This window comes from Haliotis rubra, unplaced genomic scaffold (genome assembly GCF_003918875.1).
Source record: "Haliotis rubra isolate DU_JTF1 unplaced genomic scaffold, ASM391887v1 Scf156, whole genome shotgun sequence".
Classification (NCBI taxonomy): Eukaryota; Metazoa; Mollusca; class Gastropoda; order Lepetellida; family Haliotidae; genus Haliotis; species Haliotis rubra.
The window spans coordinates 713347-740111 of record NW_025765514.1 but is presented as its reverse complement, the minus strand read 5'-3'; the positions used below and the strand labels follow the sequence as shown (position 1 = coordinate 740111).

The following is a 26765-nucleotide window of genomic DNA, read 5'->3' as shown; positions in this document are numbered from 1 at the left end:
TATATCATGTGTGAAGCCCATATCTGGTGTCCACCGCCTTGATATTGCTTGAATATTGCTAAAAGGGGCAAAAACCAAACTCAGTCAGTCAGGAGTGAGGATAGATCATGTGATTATCAAGGGTATGTGACTGTGTCAACAAACTCAGGGGCAAAATTTTATGTCATTATTTGGTTAAGATTGATTAGAAACAAATGATACAGCTTTTAAAAATATCCCAAAGTAACAATCTTTAGAATGGTAATTGATCAAACGGCTTTGTGGTACTGCCACAACAAAACTAAGGTAGTGCCAATGCCAAAATATTTGCAGAAATTGTCTTGAACAGAATAGAATACAGAATTTGTGTACACATGACACTAAGATGTGTTGGATGTAGACACCTGGATGTGCCCAGGTGTGTACAGGTGTGTTTGTATTGTCTGCGTCATTTCCTTCATCCTTGTTTATTGTTTATCAGTTTTATACGTTAATTTATTTTTTATGTTCATGTACATGCAGAAAGCTTCTGAATGTATGAATTAATCTCTTTTTATGAGGACAATTGAAATTTTAGTTCAGAGTTTATTGAATGTTGGGATCAATTAGTTTTATATGATTACATGTTTTGAGTATTTAATTTTTGGTGATATCATGTACATAATGTAGAGAATCTCTCAGTGCAGACAAACCCTGGTGTCTACCATTCTATAGCTGGCTAGAGCCAAAGGGTTCCTTGGGGGCACCCACTTGCATTGTGTCAATAATGGTAAGTTCGGCATCTCGATGTTCTTTAGTTCATTGGATGCCAGCAACTGCGGTACCTCAGGAACTGTTACATCTATGATCACCTGAAACTCATCAGTGACTACAGGAAGTGCAATACATGCTCTATACAGGTGTACTACACTCAAGGAACCCCTCTATTCCAGCTTACCACCTATAAATATGTTCAGTACTGTTCTTGTGGACGGACAATTTTAGTGTCATATCATCTCCGAAATGGGATATTGTGGCACACTATGGTTTCCAGATTTGCCGAACCAAGTTGTGCCAGAAATGGTAACAAGACAAATTTTAATGCATTGTATCCACTCACAGTTAATGCTCTTTGCATAACATTATTATTACCAGGTCAAGCGGTCAGTGTGTTAGAGTATGTATGTTTCAGGTGACTGAACAATGAATTTGTTAGTGGAATTCAAGTCACCCAAACTTATTGTTTTGTTATGAAAACTGTACATTTTGAAACCTATTATGGTTGTATTATGACAACAGAAAGTTGCAACACAGACTTGGGGCTAATGGATAACAAAAGATTGCTTGTGTCGGTCTGGTAATGTGCTGTGATGAGATCTGTGTATATATATAACACTGCCATGGTGATGTACAAGCAATAAGGTGGACAGACCAGGAATATATAAAGCAGAGAGGTTTTAGGTGGCTATAACTTGTGATATCAAATGGATTTAGCAGGTAAGCCCTATATTCCTGACTGAGGAACTCTACATACACAATAAGCACAAGGGTTTTCTTTATTCAGCCGCTCAGCACCTAAAAGTGGGTATTGTAAAAGGTATTTCAAGTTGAAGATTGTTATAAATATTTATTTTGTTTGTATAGCCTTTGGAATTATTTTCAAGACAGACATAATAGGAGATCTGAAGAGGTGTCATATATTACTGACTGAAAGGTTTAGACTATAGGTGCTTGGGTTCTTAATTGAAAGTGACTCATAAGCTGAGACGGTTAGGTCAACATAGTTTTCGATATTGTGTTATGCAATGCGAATCCAGGGCGCATCTATCCAAAGTTTATGCAACTAGAATTGTGGTGAAGTTTCACTAGATCCCTAGACACCATTCACTTTGGTAGTGGCTGAGCACATATAACAAGGCAACACCTTGTCAGAACCCGATATATAGCTTTGTTATGGACTAGAATTCCCAACTTGTTTAAGTGGTACTGAGATAGTGGTTAATGAACTGTGACAAAGTCTTGAAATAGATTTGATACACATGTGAACCTTGTTTCATCTACAGCATACAGTATGATTGAATATGTTTTGTGTATGATTGTTAATTAGTTATCATGAATCAGTTATTCCAATTGAACCATTGATCATCCCAAAGTAATGAGAAGCCTGTCTTCAAGGAGTTGCTCTTTGTGCAATTGTTTATTATGTAAAGTTAGATCTGTGGGGTGTTGGTCACACCCAAACTTCAGAAGATAGTCCTTCTGTTGTCCTACCAGTAACATGATGCATTTAAAGCTATACTTAGTGAACACTGTCCTTGTATAGTCAACCCTCTTCCTCCCCATATAGCAGCATAATTTATACCCATGTCCACCACATCCACTATCTTGTTGTGTTTTACCTGTGATCCAAGTGTGTTCAGTCTTTCGCTTTGTGGAAATGTTCCTAGTGAAGCAATATCATTACTCCCACGATTACCAGAAATATATGTACATATGTGTTTGTATGCTCAGCAATCACGATGCAAGAGGCCCGTTTATTAGTCTACAGAGTGGTGTCAGATATATTTTATTGAATATTTTAACACAAAAACATCATTGCACTCATGCTATAGTATTTTATTATGTGATTGATTTTATGTCAAGGAGATGGTTGTTTCTGGGTATATCTTGTATATGAGTAGATTTGTGTTCATAATAATTGTACATAACTCCCCACAAAGCATTGTCAGTTCACAGTGAACAAGATTCAAAACACATTGTACAAATGGTGTGCTGTTTAGACTTGTGTCATTTTTAGAGTAGGGACGTTTTGTTGGTACCTTGTTGAATGCATGCCTATTAAGACACTGTCTTTGTCTGAAGCAAGACAGCAGTGTATTGTGAACATGTTGTCTTGGCTAATAATCTCAGACGAAATCATAGGCAGCAACTGACATTCCAATACCTCCTTTGTGAGGGTCTTCAGTCAGCATGTCACAGTTCAATCACACCATCCCTGGTTTACAGAACACGGAGGACAGAGTATCCAGGCTAACATTATGCATGCAGAACAAATCCAGCCTCCATGAACATGCATGTAGGAAAGAATGACAATCCGGCCTTCCATCTTCATTCATTCATTGAACATGCATGCAGAACAGAACATGCATTCAGAACAGCACATCAGAACAATCAATGACCATGCATGCAGAACAGCACATTCATAGAACATGCATGCAGAACAGTGCACCATGCATGCAGAACAGCACATTCATAGAACATGCATGCAGAACAGTGCATTCATTGACCATGCATGCAGAACAGTGCATTCATTGACCATGCATGCAGAACAGTTCATTCATCAACCTTGCACAATAGTACTGTCCATTCTAACATCCACATGCATGCTGTAAATGTGACACTCCAACTCTACACACATTATGACGCAGCAAGCACCTTACAATCATGTCTCCCATCAACATGCATGCAGAACACATACAATCCAACCCATGTTAATGCATGCAGCACATGTTTAACAATCATATCTTCCATCAACATTCATGCATCTCACACACCACTATCTAACATATTCGTGCAGTGCATACATCAAGTAGTCATCTTTATGAATGCAAAACATAATCAACCCGGTCACCATCATGCCTGCAGAATATTACAGATTAATGTAACCTGCCACTGATATGCATGCAGACCTTTGTCACCATTGTGCATGCAGTTAATGTAGACGGCCTACTGTTCAGTAGACACTTGTGGCACATGGAGAACACTTCACTATTCAAAGAAATATACCGCAGTGGCTCAGTACACCGTTTCATATGTAGAAAAACTAAACTGGCCCGTCCTCATTATCATACAAGCTCTAAACATACCAGTTTTGTGACGGTTATTTACCCGCACAGGTTATACATGTACCTTAGGATGAGGTACTGGTTGATATTTCCGTGCCGGATTTCCAACGTGAACGAAGTGTGTACCTGAACCATTAGGGTTACAAGAGAGCAAGGCCTTCCTAGAACATGTGTTTATATAGATGATAACCTGTCATGACTGATCAAGCAGGATTTCGCCAAGTACCCTTCGTGATGGGGGTACTGCTTAAAACGGCTTACACTTCCATCACCGGAGAACAAGCCCACATGCTGACGCTACTAAAGAATCAAAACTCCTTGATCATAGTGTTCATCAAACCGTGATCGTTGTTGCACTAGTGGACGTGAATGCCTTTCTCCCATATGTCCACTACGTGGACAGGAAGCACAAACGTGTGTGGACTAAACCTCCTCGAACCGTTCAACAACGTACGCTGTTCATGAACACATGATCAGTCGATATTTCCCCACATGTTGGGTCTCATCAAACGCACTCTTCAACCTTGCCATTTTTCTCCATTAGCCACTGAAAAATATACATTTTATTTGAATTCATGTATTTATATCAATGTTTGTATGAGTGTTTGAATCTTAAACCATTTATCTTGGGTTTATTTTTCGTCATGAGATTTATACGCAATTGGTCATTATTGTGACAGGTAAATTTGGCGACGTTGATTTGACTTCATGCAATGAATGTATGAGAATCTATCAGTATACCCGCTCTAGCTTCCCCCTGTAAAGTCATCCCCTCCACCGCCACACTGAGCATCTGTACATATGTAATCATTATGGTATTGTGGCCTTACACGTTACACCACCAGTCAGAACACCGTCTCCTGGTTATGATAATCATTAAGTAAAACAATACACAGCCGAGTTTTTCAAATGATTAACTATAGCAATATGAAATCAGTATGATTGTTTCAAATGACGCTAATGCATGTTACGGATAATTTAGTTCCATACTCTCTAATCTTAGTTTGGATTATATTCAAACGTTTAGTTTTTTAACTCTCAAATCTTAGTTCATTTAGCATTTGCTATAACATTGTTTTTAAATCAAATCATGTCAAAATAATATTCAAATCGTTTCTGGACATTTTGAGAAAATGTCTTTCTTTCTGTTCGTGTCGGTGATGCGACTTTTGATGAAACGACGGAGTCGAGTGCTGTTACTGGTGGTGTTGTATCCTCTGTGTTCACCCCATGCCTCCCCCTTTCTCCACGCCCTTTGTCTCACACGTGTCTTACCTAGTTTACCAGACATGCAGTACCGTGTATTTGTATATATATGAGACAACTGGTTACCGTTGGGTTGTTCTTGTTGCTACGAATGTGTTTGACAATTAAACTATTTGAGATATCGGCCTGGTCTGTCTTATTTATCATGCCCGTGAACATCTTCAGAATTGGTCTACACCAACCCATGCTTGTATAGGGGACTAATGGGATCGGGTGGTCAGGCTCACTGACTTGGTTGACACATGTCATCATATCCCAATTGCGTAGATCGATGCTCATGTTGGTCACTGGATTGTCTGGTCCGGACTCGATTATTTACAGACCGCCGCCATATAGCTGGAATATTGCTGAGTGCGGCGTTAAACAACAAACCAACCAACCAATCTTATTTCTGAAGTGGAGGTGTTGCCCACAGTGCGCGTCCTGTGTTCAGGACTGCCCGTGAAGGTCCGGCTGAGAATTGTTGTTAGTCACCATCCAATACCTATTACGTGGGTCGATGATCGTGCTGTCAAACATTGTATTGTCTGTACAAACTCGATTATTTAGATACTGCCTTCATACACCTGGACTAAGGAGATCGGGTGGACTTGGTTGACACTTTTCATCGTATCCCATGCGTAGTTCCATGCTCATGCTTCCGATCACTCGATTGTCTGGTCCAGACGCGATTATTTACAGACCGACGCCATATAGCTGTGTTTATATGGCAGGGTCAACGTGAGGCAAAGCTTACCAACACTCTGCTGGGGTGTGAGGTTATGTATTTCTGTAGGATGAGGACTGATAAACCGACACCCTGTAACAATAAATATAATAATATACTATACATCTTACACAATTCATACAAGATCAATATAATTCCATACAAGGGTTTTATACATATAGATAATTACCAATAATACTGTAGTTACTCAAAGTATGAATAACCATTACTTACTACATATATGGAATATGGGAATTATGAAATTACATCATTACGTATAATGTAATGATAATACATGCATACAATGTAATACACACAAGATTGGTAATAATACACCATTACGCTTTAGTCGTAATAATAATATACACGTTTCATCACCACGCATTACGTGATGGTACTATATACAATACATGGATATAAAAAGACATATACACACCCTGTGGGTGGTACAAGGGTGTACAACAATCAGGCACAGCACCAGTCTTATGGACGGGGACGTATCTGTTATAAAAAATAATAAATATAATATGAAAGGTAATGTGGAGTAGGTTTAGGGCTATATTCATGAACATAAAATTATTTCCACACATTGATAATTATACTTATAGTTATCATAGTTAAAACAGCAACTTATATTAAAACACATTCTCTCATCTCACACATTCAGTGAAAGGGGATAGTAAAGATAAGAATATATTAGTGATACTTATTTATGTTTATAGCTTAGGATTGGAAAGCTAGCATAATTACATATAGCACACTTACATGCTATACAATTTAATACCTATTTAAATGATAGTAAATAGATATACGTTTATTATATATATATAATTCAAGGATTAAATGCAATATTACTTTAATTACAACAAATACTAACCTTAATGTTACACTGTGTGTCTGTCCAAGCTGTGTTCACGTGGCAAGAGTCGGTGCAGAATGAGAGAAATTGTGCATGGAGTTAGTGAGACCAATCAGCCGAGAAGCGTCATGGCTTGGGCAATTAGTGAGAGAGGCCAAGCTCTAAAGCTTTAACCGTTAAAGTGCCTATTGATAACATAGCTAAAGGGAGAGAATAATAAGATTAAAATAATATATTTACACTAAAATACATCTGCCACATTTACATCTATTCCTCGTGGTGTGGTGTTTATGTTAAACTACCCTCTTTGCACTAACCTTCTCTGTTTACAAGAAACAGCAACAAAAACCTGGTTGAACGTATTCATTTGTGTTTCTCCTCTATTATTAAGCCTGATCCGACAGTCGATTTGGTTTCTTGTTACTGAAAGACGCCTTCCAAACCGGTGAGTCACTGCGTGCTATAGATTACGACAGTCTACAGACTCCCACCTAGCACCTGTAATCATGTGTTGTGTGGGTTACACCCCACTCGGCAATGTTCCATTTTCGTCATGGCGATTGAGAGGTTCAGGTCGTGGCCAGTGGCACCCAGTCACCGAAGTCCACAGAGACTGTCCACCGGACTCCACCCAATCCACTTCTTCGTCCTCGTCTCGTCCAGAATCACCACAGTGGTAACATATACTGTAAACAAATGAAATCAATATGGATCAATATCAATTTCGACGGCTTTTGTTTTTAAAACTTTTACATTCACTGTCCATATGGTAACAGCCGCAATTCGTTATACCGAGTAACGTCCTTTGGTTACGACTGGAACCCGTGATCGTGGGTTGTTTCCAGATTTGCCCTGAATGTGTTTAGAAGGTTTACCAGCTCCCAACCGTGTCATAAACGTCTGTGACCAGCTTTATTTTGGTCTTTCTTCCCGTCTTGTAACAGTAATTCCAAGGGGCAATAGACCCTACTCACTTATTCCCCAAATACATACACAGGGGCGTAGCAAGCCTATTTTTTCGTGTATTCCCGATAGGCTGCAAAGCTTTATGTTTAGATATCATTGAGGGCTTGCTCAACTAGTAACAACAATCATGTGTATTCCCGATAGGCTGCAAGGCTTTATGTTTAGATATCACTGAGGGCTTGCTCAACTAGTAACAACAATCATGTGTATTCCCGATAGGCTGCAAGGCTTTATGTCTAGATATCATTGAGGGCTTGCTCAACTAGTAACAACAATCATGTGTATTCCCGATAGGCTGCAAGGCTTTATGTTTAGATATCATTGAGGGCTTGCTCAACTAGTTAACAACAATCATGTGTATTCCCGATAGGCTGCAAAGCTTTATGTTTAGATATCATTGAGGGCTTGCTCAACTAGTTAACAACAATCATGTGTATTCCCGATAGGCTGCAAGGCTTTATGTTTAGATAGCATTGAGGGCTTGCTCAACTTGTAACAAAAATCATGTGTATTCCCGATAGGCTGCAAGGCTTTATGTTTAGATATCACTGAGGGCTTGCTCATCTAGTAACAACAATCATGTGTATTCCCGATAGGCTGCAAAGCTTTATGTTTAGATATCATTGAGGGCTTGCTCAACTAGTAACAACAATCATGTGTATTCCCGATAGGCTGCAAAGCTTTATGTTTAGATATCATCGAGGGCTTGCTCAACTTGTAACAACAATCATGTGTATTCCCGATAGGCTGCAAGGCTTTATGTTTAGATATCACTGAGGGCTTGCTCAACTAGTAACAACAATCATGTGTATTCCCGATAGGCTGCAAGGCTTTATGTTTAGATATCACTGAGGGCTTGCTCAACTAGTAACAACAATCATGTGTATTCCCGATAGGCTGCAAGGCTTTATGTTTAGATATCATTGAGGGCTTGCTCAACTTGTTAACATCAATCATGTGTATTCCCGATAGGCTGCAAAGCTTTATGTTTAGATATCATTGAGGGCTTGCTCAACTAGTAACAACAATCATGTGTATTCCCGATAGGCTGCAAGGCTTTATGTTTAGATATCATTGAGGGCTTGCTCAACTAGTTAACAACAATCATGTGTATTCCCGATAGGCTGCAAGGCTTTATGTTTAGATATCATTGAGGACTTGCTCAACTAGTAACAACAATCATGTGTATTCCCGATAGGCTGCAAGGCTTTATGTTTAGATATCATTGAGGGCTTGCTCAACTTGTTAACAACAGTCATGTGTATTCCCGATAGGCTGCAAGGCTTTATGTTTAGATATCATTGAGGGCTTGCTCAACTTGTTAACATCAATCATGTGTATTCCCGATAGGCTGCAAGGCTTTATGTTTAGATATCATTGAGGGCTTGCTCAACTTGTTAACAACAATCATGTGTATTCCCGATAGGCTGCAAGGCTTTATGTTTAGATATCATTGAGGGCTTGCTCAACTTGTTAACAACAATCACGTGTATTCCCGATAGGCTGCAAGGCTTTATGTTTAGATATCATTGAGGGCTTGCTCAACTTGTTTACAACAGTCATGTGTATTCCCGATAGGCTGCAAAGCTTTATGTTTAGATATCATTGAGGGCTTGCTCAACTTGTTAACAACAATCATGTGTATTCCCGATAGGCTGCAAGGCTTTATGTTTAGATATCATTGAGGGCTTGCTCAACTTGTTAACAACAATCACGTGTATTCCCGATAGGCTGCAAGGCTTTATGTTTAGATATCATTGAGGGCTTGCTCAACTTGTTTACAACAGTCATGTGTATTCCCGATAGGCTGCAAAGCTTTATGTTTAGATATCATTGAGGGCTTGCTCAACTTGTTAACAACAGTCATGTGTATTCCCGATAGGCTGCAAAGCTTTATGTTTAGATATCATTGAGGGCTTGCTCAACTTGTTAACAACAGTCATGTGTATTCCCGATAGGCTGCAAGGCTTTATGTTTAGATATCATTGAGGGCTTGCTCAACTTGTTAACAACAATCATGTGTATTCCCGATAGGCTGCAAAGCTTTGTGTTTAGATATCATTGAGGGCTTGCTCAACTTGTTAACAACAGTCATGTGTATTCCCGATAGGCTGCAAAGCTTTATGTTTAGATATCATTGAGGGCTTGCTCAACTTGTTAACAACAATCATGTGTATTCCCGATAGGCTGCAAGGCTTTATGTTTAGATATCATTGAGGGCTTGCTCAACTTGTTTACAACAGTCATGTGTATTCCCGATAGGCTGCAAAGCTTGATGTTTAGATATCATTGAGGGCTTGCTCAACTTGTTAACAACAGTCATGTGTATTCCCGCTAGGCTGCAAGGCTTTATGTTTAGATATCATTGAGGGCTTGCTCAACTTGTTAACAACAGTCATGTGTATTCCCGATAGGCTGCAAGGCTTTATGTTTAGATATCATTGAGGGCTTGCTCAACTTGTTAACAACAGTCATGTGTATTCCCGATAGGCTGCAAAGCTTTATGTTTAGATATCATTGAGGGCTTGCTCAACTTGTTAACAACAGTCATGTGTATTCCCGATAGGCTGCAAGGCTTTATGTTTAGATATCATTGAGGGCTTCCTCAACTTGTTAACAACAATCATGTGTATTCCCGATAGGCTGCAAAGCTTTATGTTTAGATATCATTGAGGGCTTGCTCAACTTGTTAACAACAGTCATGTGTATTCCCGATAGGCTGCAAGGCTTTATGTCTAGATATCATTGAGGGCTTGCTCAACTTGTTAACAACAGTCATGTGTATTCCCGATAGGCTGCAAAGCTTTATGTTTAGATATCATTGAGGGCTTGCTCAACTTGTTAACAACAGTCATGTGTATTCCCGATAGGCTGCAAGGCTTTATGTTTAGATAGCATTGAGGGCTTGCTCAACTTGTTAACAACAGTCATGTGTATTCCCGATAGGCTGCAAGGCTTTATGTTTAGATATCATTGAGGGCTTGCTCAACTTGTTAACAACAGTCATGTGTATTCCCGATAGGCTGCAAGGCTTTATGTTTAGATAGCATTGAGGGCTTGCTCAACTTGTTAACAACAGTCATGTGTATTCCCGATAGGCTGCAAGGCTTTATGTTTAGATATCATTTGAGGGCTTGCTCAACTTGTTAACAACAATCATGTGTATTCCCGATAGGCTGCAAGGCTTTATGTTTAGATATCATTTAGGGCTTGCTTAACCTGTTAACAACAATCATGTTTAAGCCCCGGCTTTCTTTTCAAAATGGTAGCTACGCCCCTGACACAGACTTAACTTGGAGAAGCTCATTTTATCGTTACTTGAAAATATTTCACCATAAGAATTAATTGTCTGTTGTTCGCCTTTTGTATCATTCATGAAGCACGATGGATGCCCTATCTAAGGTTAAAACACAGGAAGGAAATGAACAAGGATGTATGACAAACCTCTAGTTATTCGCAGGCTCACTGAATATATGTGCTACTGAAAAGACACGAGTTTTTCATATGATTATATATAGTTCATCAGTCATAGCTTCGTTTCTAGGGGGGGGCGGTGGGGTAGCCTAGTGGTTAAAGCGTTGGCTCGTCACGCCGAAGACCCGGGTTCGATTCCCCACATGGGCACAATGTGTTAAGCCCATTTCTGGTGTCCCCCGCCGTGATATTGCTGGAATATTGCTAAAAGCGGCGTAAAACTAAACTCAGTCAGTCGTTTCTAGGTACCCGTGAAGGTCCGGGTTAGAATATTGATCTTCAGTAACCCATGCTTGTCGTAAGAGACGACTAACGGGATCGGGTGGTCAGGCTCGCTGACTTGGTTGACACATGTCATCGGTTCCCAATTGTGTAGATCGATGCTCATACTGTTGATCACTGGATTGTCTGGTCCAGACTCGATTATTTACAGACCGCCACCATATAGCTGGAATATTGCTGAGTGCGGCGTAAAACTAAACTCACTCACTCACTCACTCGTTTCTAGGTATAACATATATTCCTCTCTGTTTCCTACTGGCTGAGGTGTATATTTGACCACGCACCTGCGGGAGAGCCTACTTGTATATCGATCGGTTTACTGTACGATGTGAGTGCGTTCATTGTGACCTAGGACATGGATAGGTGCTCATGCTTTCGGTCACCAGTTTGCCAGACTCGATAGTTTACTGGCCGCCGTGATATGGCTGAAGCAGGCTGACCGTGGCTTCAGAAAAAGAAACTGAAAACCAGTGTGGGAAAGTACGTTAACTAAATGTGTTTGTGTGTGTATGTCATAATGATACGTTTTCACCAATTCCGACGCTCGTAAAATCTCACACACTCATTCAATGTACTTCTTACGTCCTACAGAATGAAAACAGTCAGGGCAATGGAAAAACACAAGGTGACCTGGCGGAGAGGAAAGGGCCACCACTTGGGTACTGTCGTTGTGTACTATCTGCTTCTTAGTGAGTAAGGGTTTACTTCGCTCTTAACATTATTTCAACAATATCAACCATTGTACCAATGTGGGGAATCAAACCCGGGTCTATTTGACGAGCGAACACTTTAACCACTAGGCTACCTCACCGCTCTTCATCCTTCAGTGACCCGTGAAGATCCGGGTAGAATAGATCTTCAGCAACCGACCCGTGAAGATACGGGGTAGAATAGGTCTTCAGCAACCCATGCTTGCCACAAAAGGCGACTATGCTTGTCGTAAGAGGCGACTAACGGGATCGGGTGGTCAGGCTCGCTGACTTGGTTGACACATGTCATCGGTTCCCAACTGCGTAGATCGATGCTCATGCTGTTGATCACTGGATTGTCTGGTCCAGACTCGATTATTTACAGACCGCCGCCATATAGCTGGAATATTGCTGAGCGTAAAATAAACTCACTCACTCATCCTTCAGTGGGGGCGGTGGGGTAGACCACTGGTTAAGCGTTCGCCCGTCACGCTGAACATCCTGGTTCGATTCACCACATGGGTGCAATATGTGAAGCCCATTTCTGTTGTCCCCCACCGTGATATTGCTGGAATATTGGTAAAAGCGGCGTACAATCATACTCACTCACTGATCCTTCAGCCTCTACTTAACAGCTACAGAGCATCAGAATGAAAACAGTTCTTTTGCAGCAAATTTTGTGTATTACTAATATATACAACCGAGTTAAAGGATTTAGCGTGTCTGTCGTGCAGAGGGTCACCTGAAGGTATGTAGATAGAGTGTATACGATACTATCTATACAAGGCATGTGGCTGTATTAACTAGCGGTCGTACTCTGAATACCAATAGATTATCAAGTCACGACATCATGCTATACTTTCAATGAGAGGGAAAAGAATCTGGTGAAGTGTTTATGTTGTTGTCAAGGGTGAAATATGGACAGCAGCTCAAAGCCTCTAGATCTAGACAACGAAAGTCAATCATTGGCCAGGACGGTTCTACATTCAATTGTGCTACACATGTACACGCATGGGTCGCCATTGTCTGTTCTCTGGTTGAATAGGGTGTCATTGTAGCCGTGTTTTCAAGGCAATTAACCACGAATCTCGCACTCCGTTTACCCATACAGCTGAGGAGCAATAAAGGCTTCTGATTGTTTCCTAGCCTAGAGTCTCTCTTGCCCAGGGGACGAGGTAGATGTTTGGGTGAGACTATGGCAGACATAGCTTCCCGGGTTTGGCTCGGTGTCACTTTGGTTCTCATTGCTGTGGTGTCGCTAGTTGTCAACATAATAGTCATAGTTGTGTGGGTTAAAACCCAGAAACTCCGAGATCCCAAGTACTATTTCTGGATTAACCTAGTTGTGGTGGATATCATCGGAATATGTATGTGGACATCCTTGTCCGTCACGGCCGTCGTCGGCGATGCATGGATCCTACCAGACGTCGTCTGTAACGTCCACGCGTACTTCTCCACCTTCTGCAACGTCATCAACCTTCACACACTCACAATCCTGGCCCTGGAGAGGTTTCTGAAGTTCTTCAAACCGTCTAAACATGAAGACATATGCATCGGGTTCTTCCTGATTCTTCTTATATGCGGCGTGTGGTTCTTTGATGGTGTCGTCTGCGTCTTCACGGCCATTCATTGGGCGCAGGTGAGATACTACCAAGCCCAGTATCAGTGCATCCCGGAGCACCAGCTCAGCACCTCGCACCTGAACTTCATGTTTATACTGTCATATGGAGTTCCTCTTGTTGTCATGGTCGCGACTTACACGGCATGTTTTATAAAGGTCATCCACATGCGGAGTCGTGTCCAACCAAAAGGAGCCCTGGTGTTGGAGACCAACAAGAGCGCCAAAGGAGACTCGTACTCAGAGAGGATGAAGCGATACACTGACAAGTTTCAGAACGCAGGAATGAAAAACAAGAAGCCCAAGTTGGAGAAGACGTACGACTACACTAAAGATGGCTACGTCGTGAAGTCGGACACTGAGGACGACGTTCAGCCGAGTGATACTAAATCTAGGTTCAAGAAGAAGGAGTATTCACTGGCTAAAGAGGATTACATGCTACTGAAGGTTTACGTCATCACTTCTTGTGCTTACGTAGGCACGTGGATACCTTACGTCATCAGCAGTTATGTGTGGACGTACTCCCGGTTCAGCCCTCTGCCGGCTGGTGTGATTACCTCCCTCGTGTGGTTGTCCCACTGTGGCGCGTTCGTCAAGCCGCTTGTATATGGACTGTGTTTTGAGAAGTTCAGGTCACGTTTACTGACTGTGTTGAGGAGGCAGGAGACGTGACCAAACAAATATACAGTCACGCTTTTGGACCCGACAATCAAACATATGATGGAATGCATTTATTACACATTTATTCACAGTCAGGTGAAAGGTTCTGTTTCATACAGTTTACGTTTAATTCTGGTTGGATGGTTTTACACAGACGCCATGTTTTGTTTGACTGTACAGTTGATATAATTTGGAGCTGACATCCTCCTCGCTTTACTACTCTGCACATCATGTAGAATAATATCATGGATTGCGTGCTAGTCTAAAGCAGTTGCTTAAACGATCATTTAACGTCATTTTAAGCTTTCAGAAGAAGAATACAATTACATAGAATATCATACAACAATTTCTTTATGACATTCGTTTAAAACTTAATTTTGTTTTGAGTATTTTCTCAGTTACAGCAACCAATTATTCTCAGTGACTTTCTTCAGAATCTATCTATGAAATCGATGACACGCATCCGGTAAGGACGGCCACATGTATCGTTGAACATATTTTAATACATGCTCATTGAAACGAATAAGGGAACACATGAAAGTGCAAGTGTTCCTTTATTCTTTTCAAGAATTTCACCACAGTGCAAAACAAAGCTTGTGAAGAAACCTGGAAAGGAAAAAAGGAACACTTGTACTTTCATGTGTTCCCTTATTTGTTTCCATGAGTATTTACCTGTTGATCGACATCCATTAGTTGATATTAATCTACTTGTTCGTTCTCTGTTGGTCACTTTTACAAACGTGTCTATGACACAACGTAATGCCTCTTTGATTGACATCTATTAAAGCCATGTAATGTCTCAAAGATAGTTGTCTATTTAAACCCAATAATGGTTTCTATGTGATCCACGTGATGCCCAGGCTGTACGGTGAGTGAGTGAGTATTATTAACGCCGTTTTAGCAATATTACAGCAATATCACGGCAGGGGACACCAGAAATGGACTTCACACATTGCACCTATGTGGGGAATCGAAGCCGGGTCACCAGCGTGACGAGCGAACGCTTTAACCAGTCGGCTACCCCACCGCCCCTCTATGCTGTAGAAGATCGTTGGCTCGATCCCTACCGCGCCATATGGGAATTAACAGGATAAAACACGACTGGGCCGTTCTGAGTGAAGTATTAAAGTAAAACTGCAGCGTGGTGTCTCGCTAGGCTAACACTGTAGTCATATAGTCCACACACACACACGTCTTTATATACTCAGTGCCATTATTGAAGGGTCATGTGTCTTTTGCATTGATAGGAATCAGTTCAATATTATGAATATATCAGTAATGAGAAGTCAATACTGTTTAAAACCCTGTTGACAAAAGGCACCATAGAACACATTAGGCTACGCACATGTCTCAATGATTGAGAAGTTAAAGATATACAGTGTTTCAAAATTATGATCATGTTGAGAATAGTTTTGTTTCCGTGAACACTGTTAATGTCTGCATCGTGGTGGAAAGGCAGCATTTTGTCTTGTATTGCATGAGAAAGTGCGACTTCCCATGCACAGATTTAGGCTATAAATGTCAACTGTAGTCTCGTCCTGACATCATGGTTTCTGATACGAAATGAGACGTTTCCTGCAGTAGCGGAGAGGGGTCAAGCAATTGGTCTCATGCAAGCTGGTCACAGTCAACGACAAGCTGCAAATCACTTCAATGTGAGTCAGAGTGTCATTTGGAGACTGTGGCAAAGGTTTCAAGCCACGGAATCGATGGAATATGCGAGAAGACCAGGTCGACCTAGAGTTACCACTGCAAGGCAAAACAGGAACTTGGTTAACGTCACTTTACGTAACCGATTCTTGACCGCCGGTGACCTTCAGACTGAACATTACAATGTTCATGTTGTCAGGATAATCAGGAACACTATTCGACGCTGATTAAGTGCCAGTGGGCTCCGTTCAAGGCGACCAGCAGTCCGTCCACCACTTGTGCAACGTCACAGACATGCACGTTTAGCCTTGAGCAGACGTCACGGACGTTGGAATCAACGTCAATGGTCGACCATGCTCTTTACAGATGAAAGCCGGTTTAATTTGTATTTTAATGATGGTCTTCGGAGAATATTCCGCAGAAGAGGTGAACGGTTCACTAATGCTACAGTTGTCACACACAATAGGTTTGGTGGCGGGTCAGTCATGGTTTGGGCCGGTATCATGGCTACAGGAAGAACCCAGCTTCACATTATTGATGAAAATTTGACTGGTCAGCGGTATCGAGATGAAATCTTGATCCCCTTTGCTATTCCCTTTTAGCAAGCTATGCATGGATTTTATGGTCGGGATCCTCTTCTACAGGACGATAATGCCAGACCTCACAGAGCCAGGATAGTCACTGATTATCTTCAGCAACAGGGTGTGGAACGGATGGACTGGTCGGCATGTTCACCAGACCTCAATCCAATCGAGCATGCATAGGATGAACTTGGCAGACGTGTTTACAGACGTCACCCTGCTCCACAAGATCTACAGTGTCTTCGGAGAGCTCTTGTGCAAGAACAGGAGGCTGTTCCACAGGCATTCCTCATAAACTTGATCAGAAGAAGAAGAAAAGAAGATTGTTTATTATCAGAAGCATGAGGTCTCGGTCTAACTCTGTCCAGGACCAGAGAGGCGGCTACACAATGTACTGTTTGGTCATGGACTCTATTGTTATGACTTTCCGTTTTGGGGGTATCCCTTTGTTTGATGTCCGTATAGATACAGTCGTGATCCTTTTCTCACAACTTAGCACTGAACACTTCCCTCAGTTAATAAACTATCTTAAACTATAATCTTGTCACAGCATACTTTATTTTACATTATGTTATCTTATAGCTGCATGACCCCTCAATAATGGCACTGAGTATATAATTGCAATAATCGTGAACGTGTCTTCAAACCCCATATAGGGGCGGTGGGGTGGTTGAAGCGTCCGCTTGTCACGCTGAATACCCGGGTTCGATTCCCCACATGGGTACAATGTGTGAAGCCCATTTCTGGTGTCCCCTGTCGTGATATTGCTTGAATATTGCTAAAACCGGGTAAACCATACTCACTCACTCACTCCCTCACTCACTCCAGGCCTATATCATCTCCACTCGTTTGGAGAGTCATGTAATGTATCGCCAATGGGCATGAACAAATTCTTGATAACTGTTGTTTGATTGGCACCATTATGTCGGTTAGATGATCGATTTTAAATAATGAGCTTTTTAAAAAAAATGATTAATTCTATTATTTTTACCACTTTAGCGAGTGAATATATATTTATGTCATATTTGGTGCACTTATTTGAAAAGGGGAAATATTGCTAAAAGCGGCTTAAAACTAAACTCAGTCAGTGAAAAGGGGAAGCGTAAATTTAGGTGCGGTAAATATATATAAATATAACAGACCTGTATATCAGTATATGGTACGATACCAGAAAGATTGTTTGAATGGACAACAAGAGCAACGGTAAGTGTATCTGGGCACCATCTGAAGTCATGCGTGCAAATCGATCTACGCAAATGGGATACGATGGCATGTGTCTCCAAGCCAACGAGCCTGACCACTCGATCCCGTTAGTCGCCTTTTACAACAAGCATGGGTTGCTGAAGATCAATTCTAACCCGGACCTTCACGGGTGCAAGTGAAGTATTCACCTGGGTAAACACGTTAAAATACAGTACATGCAAACTTCGGAAATTATAGACTTTTAGACTTTTAGACTTTGAATGGCATTTAGAAGTGCTACACATAAAAGGTGGAAAGTTTGGGATGTCAGCTTATGTATATAATCTGAGGAACAACGTTTCGGTGTGTTCTTATAAATCTTCAACTTTCTTTTTGGTCACTGATGCGTGAAACACAGAAATGTCTTCCACTATCTACCATTTGACGTTTTGGCATCATTTCTAAGGTCTTGAATGCTGTAAACCTGATCAAATCATTTTCATCAGGAAAGTTTACTATTGGAAAGTTGAAGTCATCCATCTTGTCATATAGTCTAGGGGAGAGTGTGTCGTCACTACCGTGACAGATGCTGCTGTTTTATTGGACTTCTATTTCTAGTTCGGGTGGGGACATCAGAGGAAGAGAATGACCTCTGTGACCATCACTGATCGATATCAGATCAAAATTGTGCCCTGAAGATTAATCTAAACCTTTTGGCCTCTTAACCTTGTTTTGATAGTACCAACCCTAGCACCACTGGTGCCCATTGGGATGTCTATTTCTTGAGTAACGTCACATCCTAAATTTCACAGCATCTCGGTTATTCTTTTGTCAGAAAACAGTATAGTGTTTGCTGCCATATGGACAAATCGTCGTGGGCCCTGGAAGATTGAGACGTAATTATCTCTGCGCTATACATGTATATGGTCATCGTGATTAGTTTCATGGAGGGGCGGTGGGGTAGCCTAGTGGTTAAAGCGTTGGCTCGTCACGCCGAAGACCCGAGTTCGAATCCTCACATGGGTACAATGTGTGAAGCCCATTTCCGTGATGTTGCTGGAATATTGCTAAAAGCGGCGTAAAACCAAACTCAGTCAGTCAGTCAGTTTCATGGATGAACTGGTGGCTGATAATAGAATGGGTAGGGCTTATGTTGTAAATTGTTGTGTTTTGTTTTTATTTTTATTATTATTATTTTTTGCTTGTTGTTGGCTTTACTTTTTATTTATATCTGTTTTACTTATTTATTTATTTTGGAGGGAGAGAGGAGGGTGTGTGTTTTGTTTTGGTTTTTGTTGGTTTTCGTATTTGTGTGGATAGGTATATGTGTACGTGTTGGGACATACAAAGTAAAACTATTACGTTCTGAACGTGTGTCAATACGAGCATATGTATTTCACCTGTCTGAGACTTTGTTTTGTTCGTGCACTTTTGAATAATTATTGCCTGCGCCGAATGAGTTGTACTCACAAATCACCAATATAAAACATGACGTAAATGGTTTGATACGTATCTATGTTTTTGTAAGAAATCGTGTAATGTGTATCCTTGAAAAGCAGTAATAAACCCCGCCAATATTCGTCGGATGTAATACCAACAGCAAGAAGCAGACAAGTTATAAAACCTGAAACGAAATAATGAATCAAGGGAAGTAACTCTGTTGAGACTTATCTAAGATTTCTTTTAGCTGCGCGAGATGGCTGGTAGACTGCTCTGCCCTTCAATGTCGCCATAGGTATGTAAACGTTTCACTTTAGGCTTACACACGATCCCATTACGTAACTCACTCTGGACACTATCACCAAGGAGAGTCCGGATGAGGACAGACAGATTACCTATCCTGCTTTTGGCAACAGGCAAGCAAACAGATCGGGTTTGAGGTTTGAGTTGCTTGTCTTCGTACATATGGGACTCTGCTCATGATATCAATCACTGGATTGCCAGGTTCAGTCGATTATGTACAGGCCGACGTCATTATAGCTAGAATATGTCTGAGTGCGGCGTAAAACAACAAACGCAGTTCATACGTTTTCTGGCTTCAGCACATTCGTTCAAGACCTGAAATGAAATCTTGTCTTGTTATTAATCCTAACTAGAAAGAATGTAACACATAAATATTGTTTGATCATATGTATGTATGTGTAAAAAAATGCAGACGTACTTTAATGTCTTACATCGAGAATGACACACTGTTTCTGTTGCGTGATCACATCTACAGGCTCCATATATATCAGTGTGACAGTGACAGCAAGTGGGCTGTAAATCTCCTACTGAAGGCCTTGTACTGCTGTTGTTCGCAACCCGGCCTCCTGAGCGGAGAGTTGAGAGGCTTTCTCGGGCTTTGCTAATAGGGATGATTCACGGGGAAATTGATAGAAATTGCAGCAGCAACAATAGTAGCAGTAGCAGCAGCAACAGTAGCAGTAGTAGTAGAAGAGGTGGCAGAGGCAGTTGTAGTAGCAGTAGTGAGTGAGTATGGTTTTACGCCGCTTTTAGCAATATTCCAGCAATATCACGGCGGGGGACACCAGAAATGGGCTTCACACAATGTGCCCATGTGGGGATTCGAACCCGGGTCTTCGGCGTAGCAGAGTAGTAGTAGCTAGTATAGTATACGCTGTATAGCTACTAGCGCCTAGTATATCCATCTGACTAGTTGCTCACTGGACGCTGTAATCAGAATCTGATTATTATTACCCCGGATAACCCAAGCTGCCTGTGAGGCGCTAGAAGGTTAATAGTCACATGACGTATCTCACCGGGTACCCATTTTCTGCTGGGTGAACAGAGGGACTTGCCTAAGGTGAGACACGTGTATCACATGTATGTTCTTCGTTGTGAGGCTGGACTGAAGTCCTAGAAACTCTCAGGAGTGAAGCTGCCAAATACGGTCACCCATCCAAGGACTCTCCGCGCTCGACGTTGCTTAACTTCAACTGATTTGTGACCTGAGCTCTACGCACAGGACCACACACCACTACTACTAGTAGTAGTAGCAGTAGAAGAAGAAGTAGTAGTAGTAGTAGCAGTAGTATTGGTGGTGGTGGTGGCGGCGGCATCAGCGAACGCTTGCACAGTGGTTTGCCATGAAACAACACATATCTAGACGTACTTCTTTCTGTTTGCACACTAAAGTTAATTTCTACGACAGATATATATACATGTTATATCAAACAAAATCTGCTGTACAGCTAAAATGCATAAGTTGCACCTCTTTGGAATTCCAGTCAGAACCGGTCCGAAAAAGTGATTGCCGTTAGACGGTGTCAGTCAGGCTCGGGGACCGAGTTCCATGTCACGAAACCTTGGGAACCTTGACTCGTAACAACAATAATTGGTTTGTCTGGTCCAGGCTCGAACATTTACTCACTGTCGCCATATATAGTGAGTGACTATGGTAACACGCAGATTTTAACAATATTCCAGCAATATCACGAGGGGAACACCAGAAATGAGCTTCACACATGGTACCTATGTGGGGAATCGAACCTGGGTCTTCGCCGTCACTAGCGAACGCCTTAACCACTAGGCTACTCCAGCCCCGTCATCTTATACAAATCATGTTGCTGAGTGGGGCGCTGGCAGCAGAGACCAGTAAACAGCAGATCATTGTAAACAACAGCAACGCCTTGCTAACTAAACATAACGTACATTTAATAGAATAATCCCAGCTTAACCGGGGGTCCTACTGTATTGCTGTACCGTGCATGTAGTTAGCCAGTTATGGCACCCAGTCAACAGGTTAATCGATAAAACTGATGTAATACAGCGAAAGGAAGTTCTAGCAATAGAGTTTTGAAGAAGATTGATTTTTAGTTATCACCTGGTTGTGTCACACAGGTTTGTCACAGAAACCTAGCCAGCAGACGACACCGTGAAATCGATATCGAGGCTGTCAGATTGCCGCGCCTGGAAAAGGTACGGACAAACTTGTACAGAGCTGGGATGCGTTTGTGTTGTCCGCGGTGAAAGCTGGTATAGCGATTGTACCCACAACAAAAGCGAGTGTATACAACTCGCTAGTGGCGTCAGTGCGGCTTTAAGCAGGACCGTAAACATACTTTACACCGGTGACGGATGGCCCAAACTACACTAGGTGGTTCGCGCAGTCGACATTCCATACTCCGAGGTGAGAGGCTATCGTCTGCTACCTTCACTAGCAGACGACAAGAGAGCACCACCGGAAACGTCGAGAAATAGAGAAGTTTGTGTGTGACTGATGTTAGAAGGGATGTGCCTGTCTGTCACTTTTGCTGGTCGCGATCACGTATGAATGGCATCTATTCTACGCTAGCCTGGAATGCCCAAATCTAATTGTTTCGTCTGGAGAAGCAGGAATTAATTGATTGTGATTGTGTTTCAAGTGAATCCCAAGCATCGGTATGGTTTCCTGAGGCGTGTGGTCAAACTGTTACAGGTAGGCAACAACGTTGATGATGTTGCTAAGCTAATACACAAGCGCGTTATGGATGGTTACATATTTATGTCATATTCAACATCGCATGGTCCCTAATCTGTGACCAGGATTTTATATTAATGACAAGTTCCAAAAGGAAGATATCTTTTCCCCCGGACTCTGTCCTAACAGCCGTTATACAGGATGGAGATATAGCCGAACTGGCACGAATACTACATTCGTCGTCGCCGTGCGTCGATGTCAACACCGGCAGCCACACTGGACTTACTGCCCTCCATCACGGTGTCCTCAGCAACAACCTGGACGCTGTGAAACTTCTTCTAACACACGGAGCTCATGTTAATACCCAGGATATCCACGGATTTACTCCGCTCCACACGGCCTCTGCGTGTGGATTCCTCCAAGTCGCTAGTATGCTGGTTCTGCATGGGGCTGACGTGTTTGCGCTCACTCGTCAGTCTGAACTACCTATAGATCTCGCCAAGGATATAGGTGTCGTTCGGTTGATATCGGAGGAGATGACTCGTCAAATCCACGCCGAGTTGTTCGTTCCCTCTATTGTTATAGCAAAATTCTGGGAGTTGTGTGTCCTTTGCCAAAAGATAATCATTTTGTTATTGACACTGTGTTCCCAGAAACTCAAAGAGGTTTGGCATCGGTACAGACGGAAACAGGATTAAGGAAGGTGGAGCTAGATATGTACCGATACCTATCCGTGAACCTGTTAACTGTGAGGTATGCATGCATGTGTTGATGTTTGAGTGAAGGGTGTGACGCAGTATTTAAATCCATTATAAATAAACACTTGTTCGTTCAAATCGTGTAGCATAGGCTTGAATAACTTGTACATGACTCAGACTGAAAAAACATTTACATTTTCCATTTGCTGTATTTACCTATTGTGTCCTATCCTAAGCTCACCTGTAATATCGCCAATCGCTTTTACAACGTTCAACCATTAAACCATGTATCAATTGAGCTCAAATCTTATTCAGCGCATGTGATATTATACATCTGTGAATACGAGCCCCGTTGAACCACCCGGCATTCAGTAAATCATGCTCACTGTACAATCTATCGGTCTTCAATAAAAACGCAATGTGCAGAATATGCAGAAATCCATCCACATTTTGTTTTTTACGTATTAATGTGTATCAATAACACACGCGAAGGAAGACATGCACATATACGCCATTGATGAGAGTAGGAAATTGATCTAAGTCTTCCTGGTGTCTGTTAACATCTGTACATAAACTGGCTCTGACACACACAAGTGGAAGCGCAGCTGACGAAGGAGTGTTGAAACAGCGTTTTATGAGATCGTTTGAACATCCTATTACAAAATGTTAAAATCTTCAGTTTACTTCTAGTCAACAGTGGTATTACTTTGGCAAGTATTCAGCTTAATTAGGGCGCATGTCGTTAAGCCTTAAAATAATGCCCTTCAGATAAAAGCAATATAGGTTCCCAAGCGTATTTGTTGACATTGGGCCAATTCCTTCATTTGCTGGCTTGCTTGTTGTTTAACACGGCACTCAGCAATATTTCAATTAAATAAGGGCGGTCGGGAGATCATCGAATCTGGACCAGACAATCCAGTGTTTCATGAGCATCAATCTGCGTTAATGGGATGCGATGACATGCTTCAGTCATTTCAGTGAACCTCCCGATCCCAATAGTCGGCTCTATACCAAAAACAGGCATGGGTTGGTGAAGATCGGTTCCAACCCAGAATTTCAAACTCTGCTTAAGTGAATGAGTTATTTTCTCATATTCTTTGATGTATTTTTATCGATTTGTTTATAGGGTTTCTTCCCAATCTAATGCGTTCTGTGACGACAGGTAGCCCGAGGCACCGCTGTGTTCTGGGGGATATGGTGCTGGCTCATTAAGCGCTATTGCAGCAATAGAGAATGGACGACAGAAAACGGTTGAAAGGCTGAACCTGTGAAGAGTGAGCATTTAAACCACTGGGCCACCCTTTCTATCCAACAGCAGGCGCCTGGAGACATTGACATTGAGAGACAATTTACAATCCATCTTTCAAGATATCAGATATACCAGCGAATAGAATGCCCCAGTCTGTCTCTCAGTCCCTGAACAGCATTATTTTATTTACTGCCAAGCCCTGCCTGCAATGCTAAAGCCCTGAATGAAGCAAGTCTAGATTTCCCCAGAATGTCCCAACTCAATGGGGCTCCTTTTCAATTTTAATGAGTATGTTTGTTACTTTTATAGCAAACTTCTATATATTCAGGGACTAAGCGTTAGTCTAAGAATGCCCCAGTGTGCGATATATCCAAGTAGGTAATACCCTAGTGTGCTTATATATCCGAGTAGGTAATGACCTAGTGTGCGCTATATCCGAGTAGGTAATACCCTAGTGTGCTATATAACCGAGGATTAATACCCTAGTGTTATTTATCCAAGTAGGTAATGCCCTAGTGTTCTATATATCCGAGTAGGAAATACCCTAGTGTGCTATATATCCGAGTAGATAATGCCCTAGTGTGCTGTATATCCGAGTAGATAATGCCCTAGTGTGCTATATATCCGAGTAGATAATGCCCTAGTGTGCTATATATCCGAGTAGATAATGCCCTAGTGTGCCATATATCCGAGTAGATAATGCCCTAGTGTGCTATATATCCAAGTAGATAATGCCCTAGTGTGCTATATATCCGAGTAGGAAATACCCTATTGTACTATATAGCCCAGTAGGTAATGCCCTATTGTTCTATATATCCGAGTAGATAATGCCCTTGTGTACTATATATCCGAGTAGATACTGCCCTATTGTGCTATATATCCGAGTAGGTAATGCCCTTTTGTGCAATATATCTGAGTAGGTGATGCCCTAGTGTGCTATATATCCGAGTAGGTGATGCCCTAGTGTGCTATATATCCGAGTAGTTAATACCCTAGTGTGCTATATATCCGAGTAGGTAATGCCCCAGTGTGCTACATATCCGAGTAGGTAATACCCTAGTGTGCTATATATCTGAGTAGGTAATGCCCTAGTGTGCTATATATCCGAGTAGGTAATGCCCCAGTGTGCTACATATCCGAGTAGGTAATACCCTAGTGTGCTATATATCTGAGTAGGTAATACCCTAGTGTGCTATATATCCGAGTAGGTAATGCCCTTTTGTGCGATATATCCCAGTAGTTAATACCCTATTTGCTATATATCCGAGTAGATAATGCCCCTGTGTGCTACATATCCGAGTAGGTATTACCCTAGTGTGCTATATATCTGAGTAGGTAATGCCCAATTGTGCTATATATCCGAGTAGGTAATGCCCTTTTGTGCTATATATCCGAGTAGGTAATGCCCCAGTGTGCTACATATCCGAGTAGGTAATACCCTAGTGTGCTATATATCTGAGTAGGTAATGCCCTATTGTGCTATATATCCGAGTAGGATTTTGCCCTTTTGTGCGATATATCCGAGTAGTTAATACCCTAGTGTGCTATATATCCGAGTAGGTAATGCCCCTGTGTGCTACATATCCGAGTAGGTACTACCCTCGTGTGCGATGTATCCGAGAAGAGAATGTTCTGGTGCACACTATATCCGAATCCGTTCTGTTATTTGTGTACGCAACATCCGACTTATTTTATCTCAGTGTACGCAATATTCCGAATTCGTTTTGGCCTAGTTTTCGCCACATCCGATTTCGTTCTGTTACTGTGTTCGCAATATCCGAATTAGTTTTGGCTTAGTGTTCGCCACGTCCGACTTCGTTCTGTCACTGTGTTCGCAATATCCGCATTAGTTTTGGCCTAGTGTTCGCCACATCCGATTTCGTTCTGTCAATGTGTTCGCAATATCCGAATGTGGTTCTGTCACTGTGTAGCAGTACCTTTAATCTCCAGTGCACGATGTAGGCAGGGTACACCAGGGATGTTATCTGGGATGACGTTTATGACATTGTTTACTCGACCTGGACATCAACAACGTCACGATCGAGGTCACAGACACAGACACATTACGTGAATGTACATGGCTCCCAGCAGCCGTCTGTGATAGATGTGTACATTCCTGCTTGGACGTTAACAGGTGCTGGAGTGTATGTATGGAGACCAGAGGACGTGTCGTGGGGGACTACAGACCGTTACACAAACAGCCTTCTGTCACAGACTTACCTGCAAGGGTGGGTGGGTTAGGTGGGGTCAGTGACGATGATTTTAGGGGAGTGGGGTGGGTTTCACTCATTTTGTTCTGAGCAGGTAGTGGGTCATCAATAATGTACACGTGTAGTGAGGGTGGGTGGGGGTAATTGATTTTGTAGATGACATGCACGGGGTGGGTCGGGGGACTTCCTTTGTGCATAAATTTATAAAGGTGAGTGTCATTCACATTGTACATGCTTCTCCACAAAAATCATCATCACTCTTCCGAGACATAAATTTAGACCGGTCTCTAAGTGATGCGTCGGTTTGCTTCATCACACCTTTGTCCTTTCAAACAATTTTCTGAACTTGCCGAGAGATGCTTGAGTATTTTTATGAATGTTGTTAAATGTTCAGAATGCGTTCCCTATCGATGTCGGGACTTCCCATCATGCCAGACCCCTTCCATCAACCCCCTCACCCCATCTGCGACCCC

At 41.9% G+C, this 26765-nt stretch overlaps 1 protein-coding gene across 1 annotated transcript; it reads left to right on the top strand.

The window, feature by feature from the left end:
* The first annotated feature begins 13240 nt into the window (after positions 1–13240).
* LOC124270909 (5-hydroxytryptamine receptor 7-like) lies at positions 13241–14335 on the top strand. The gene has a single exon (XM_046705969.1). The coding sequence runs from the start codon at positions 13241–13243 to the stop codon at positions 14333–14335; it is 1095 nt and encodes a 364-aa protein (XP_046561925.1).
* Positions 14336–26765: the final 12430 nt, after the last annotated feature.